Source organism: Bison bison, unplaced genomic scaffold (genome assembly GCF_000754665.1).
Source record: "Bison bison bison isolate TAMUID 2011002044 unplaced genomic scaffold, Bison_UMD1.0 scf7180017864503, whole genome shotgun sequence".
Lineage (NCBI taxonomy): Eukaryota > Metazoa > Chordata > Mammalia > Artiodactyla > Bovidae > Bison > Bison bison.
Genome location: NW_011495061.1, coordinates 1,784,643 through 1,787,869, shown reverse-complemented (window position 1 = coordinate 1,787,869; position 3,227 = coordinate 1,784,643). Strand labels below are relative to the sequence as shown.

Genomic DNA, 3,227 nt, shown 5'->3' with positions numbered 1-3,227 from the left:
TGAGGACTACCTGCTTCCGAACAGGGTGTGTGCGGGAATGTGTGTGTGCACGTGAAAATTCCTGGGCCCACCAGAACCAGCGGAATCAGACCCTGGCGTAGGAACCCTGCGGGGAGATGTGGGCTCGGGGAGATGCGAATCCACCGTAAAGGTCAGCAGGAGCAGCTCCAGGTGCCCAGGGACGCCCAGGGTGAAGAGAGCAGAGGCCACAGGGTCCCTGGGAGGCGAGCATGTGCAGACAGGACAGGGTTCCTGGGAGGCTGGAACGTGCCAGCAGTGTGGGTGCGGGGGTGCAGCGTACCTGAGTCTCGGTGAGCATCAGTGAGGTGGCCACCTCGAAGCGTTTGGGCCGCGACAGGTACTTGTTGAGCTTGAACTGGTGCTCCAGCTCCAGCAGCTGCTGGCTGGTGAAGGCGGTGCGGGGCCGGCGGCACTTCCCCAGCAGGTTGGACTGCGCCTGGGCTGGGGTGGGAGAGGCCGTGAGGCTGGAGCAAGCCAGGGCCAGCAGCGCCCCTCATACCCCGCTGCCCACTGCTCGGGCCCTGCAGGGTTGCTGCTCAGTCTTCAGTGTCAGCACCCCCTCCCCAGGGAGGCCCTGGAGCCCCGGACCCCACCGCCAGGTGGACCCAGACCATCTGGGTTTAATGAGACCCAATCTTTTCATCCCAGGCAGGGCCTGGTGTCCTATTGACCAGGCTCGGCTTGCCCCCTCCAGTGAGCGTTGGTGGGAAGCAGGTGGACAGAAAGGCAAGTAGCAGAAGCCCGGAGACCACCCCCTGCATGCTCTGCCCAGCGCCTTCCCCCCCCAACTCAGGCCCAAACCCACACAGGCCCTGGGAATCACTTCCTGCTTCTTCCGGGTGCAGAATTCCCACCACCACCTCCTTACATACAAAACAAGCAGAAGGAGAAAAGGGGGAGAAAGAGGAGGAAGGGAGGAGGGAGGAAAAGGGCCAGATCCTGGGCCTAAGCATGTGTTCCTCCTGTAAAGTGTTTTCTGACAATGCTGCCCAGTCCCCAGCGGCAGAGCCTGGGACAATTGGAAGCTTTTCAGGACAATTCTCATTACGCAAATTAAAGGCCTGGGCCCAAGGGGGATCCGGCTTTCTGTGTGTTCAAGGAGGTCTCTCTGCTTTATTTACATAATTTCACACGGTTACATCACAGAGAATTTTATGACCTCAAAACGAGACTTCCCTTGATTTCCCAGGAGCCTGACAAGTGTTAGACAATAAAAGAAAGGAAAGAAGCAGCCAGCCCCGGGCAGGCCTGCCCAGGCTCCCCTGGGATGGGCAATTTGCTTTATGGGAAGGCCCACGCCCCCTGCTTTAGTTAAACAAGGCCCCGAATTCCCAACTTGACAATACATTAGAACTTTAATTAAAACGCTGGCTCTGAAGGGACCATTTGGGAAATGCCATCCGATGGCTGAGACACCAGTTGAAACCAAACAGGTTTTCCAGTGAGAACCCATTCCAGCATCCTTGCCTGTTCGTATTGCCCTTTAGGACTCGGTGTTCAGATTCCTTCTCTGAACTTAAAGCTGGCTGGGTTTTAATTAGCTACCTCCGGGTCAAGATTAGGAGTAAGAATGCACGAAGCGTGTTGGCAAAGCGATGGGGTTTTAGTCGATTTTCTGGGCAGCCTTGGGCTCCATGCAGGCCTGAGAAAACAGCCGGGTGGCCAGGGAACCCAGTTCGGGGGAGGGGGGCAGCCGGTGTACACAACCCCTCCCCCCGGGCCCTCCATGGTGGGAGACTAAGCCTGCCAGGTGCTGCAAGATGCCTTCAGAGTGGAAGATGGCTGGGTGGCATTTCATCAGAAGGGGTTGCTGGGCTCAGAGGCCAGGCCCCGAGGGCTCCCTGGGTTTGGTGGACCCGGGTTAGCAGTTCAGATGTGCCTGAAGCTGTGGATGTGAGAGCCAGCTTGCCCTCTGCCTGGCCTGAGGCCAGGAGGGGTGACCCCATGGAAGGGAAGGGTGGCTATCAGGGCCTTCTGGGAGCTGAGCCGGGCTGGCCTGGGCGTGGAGGGCAAACAGCGCACATGCTGGGCTTTTCTCACCCCGCTGTGACTTCTCCAGCCTTGTGGGATCCTAGCTTTTCTCTGTTTAGTCACAACCATCGCTTCTAGCAGAGGAATCTGATTTCTGACAAGTGTTTATTTGTTTTCTTTTTCATTCCCCCCACCATGCCTGCATGTCTCTAGTCTAAACAAATTCACTCAGACGGAAATAATGGGGTCTCTTTGTTTGGGTGTTTGGCCGCTCGAAGCATAAAGCTTCACGCATCTTCCACTGATCGAGCTTGGGTGCAGCAAACCGACCGCAGATTCACACTCTCTGCAGCTCCAGTCCTGGGCCCCGGCCAGCCCGCACCAAGAGACCCAGGCCCCGGCGAGGTGTCCCGTCTGAGTGGCGAGTTCTCCGCCCACAGTCCGGCCGCTCTGGGCTTGGGGGTGCCCTGCCCTCCCCAGCCGCGGTCTTGGGGAGGGGTTCGTACTGTGCTGGGTGCCCTGAATTCGAGGTGGGTGCCTGCTGTTCAAAGCCCCTTAGTGGGTACCCCAAAGTAGGAGGGTGCATCTCCAGCCCGCTGGAGCATGCCATCTTGGTTCAGACCGGGCCACCCGCCTTCCTGGGCCTCACCCCACCCCGGACCTGGGGCCTTCCTGAGGCGGACACAGCCCCACAAGGGCCCCAGCCTTGCGTCTCCAGCCTCTTGAGGCTCATTCCTCCTATCCTACTCTGGGAGCTCTCCCTCTCCTGGGAGGGACCCAGAGTCTCTCCAGAGCCCAGAATGTGGGACCGAAGTCACGTCCGTTTCTCTGAGCATAAAGCCCTGGTTTCGGTGGCCTCTGATTCCAAGGCACGCCTAACTCGGCTCGCCTTCCCCCACCACTTCCTTCTCCTCTAGCCTGCCAGTTAATCATTAGATTTTAGTCTTAAACCTCCAGCTGCCCCTTCCCGTTAAGAGAGGAAGAGAACAAGGACCGCGCGTGGCCATTTTTTCGATCGCTGGCGATCCCACGCTGCGGAGCCCGCGCGAGTCCTCGCAGGCCCCGAGCGGAGCCGAGGCGGCCTGGGGGCGCGTCCACAGCTTGCTCGGGGCAGAGAGCCGGGGCAGGAGATGCCCGGCGGAGGATGCGCGGGAGACCCTTCTGCCCATGCTCGCCACCCCCATCGCCGCCCCGTTTCCTCCTCGCTCCACAGGCTCCGGGCTGCGCGGTACTCA

General features: G+C 59.5%; 1 protein-coding gene across 1 annotated transcript in view; it reads right to left on the bottom strand.

Moving 5' to 3' along the window:
* Positions 1 to 3,176, bottom strand: part of MNX1 (motor neuron and pancreas homeobox 1) — a 3,857-nt gene extending 681 nt beyond the window's left edge. Inside the window, 3 exon segments of the mRNA XM_010829355.1 lie at positions 302 to 462; positions 2,343 to 2,352; positions 3,105 to 3,176. Of these exon segments, the coding sequence (XP_010827657.1) occupies positions 302 to 462; positions 2,343 to 2,352; positions 3,105 to 3,176 (243 nt within the window).
* Between the last annotated feature and the right edge of the window lie 51 nt (positions 3,177 to 3,227).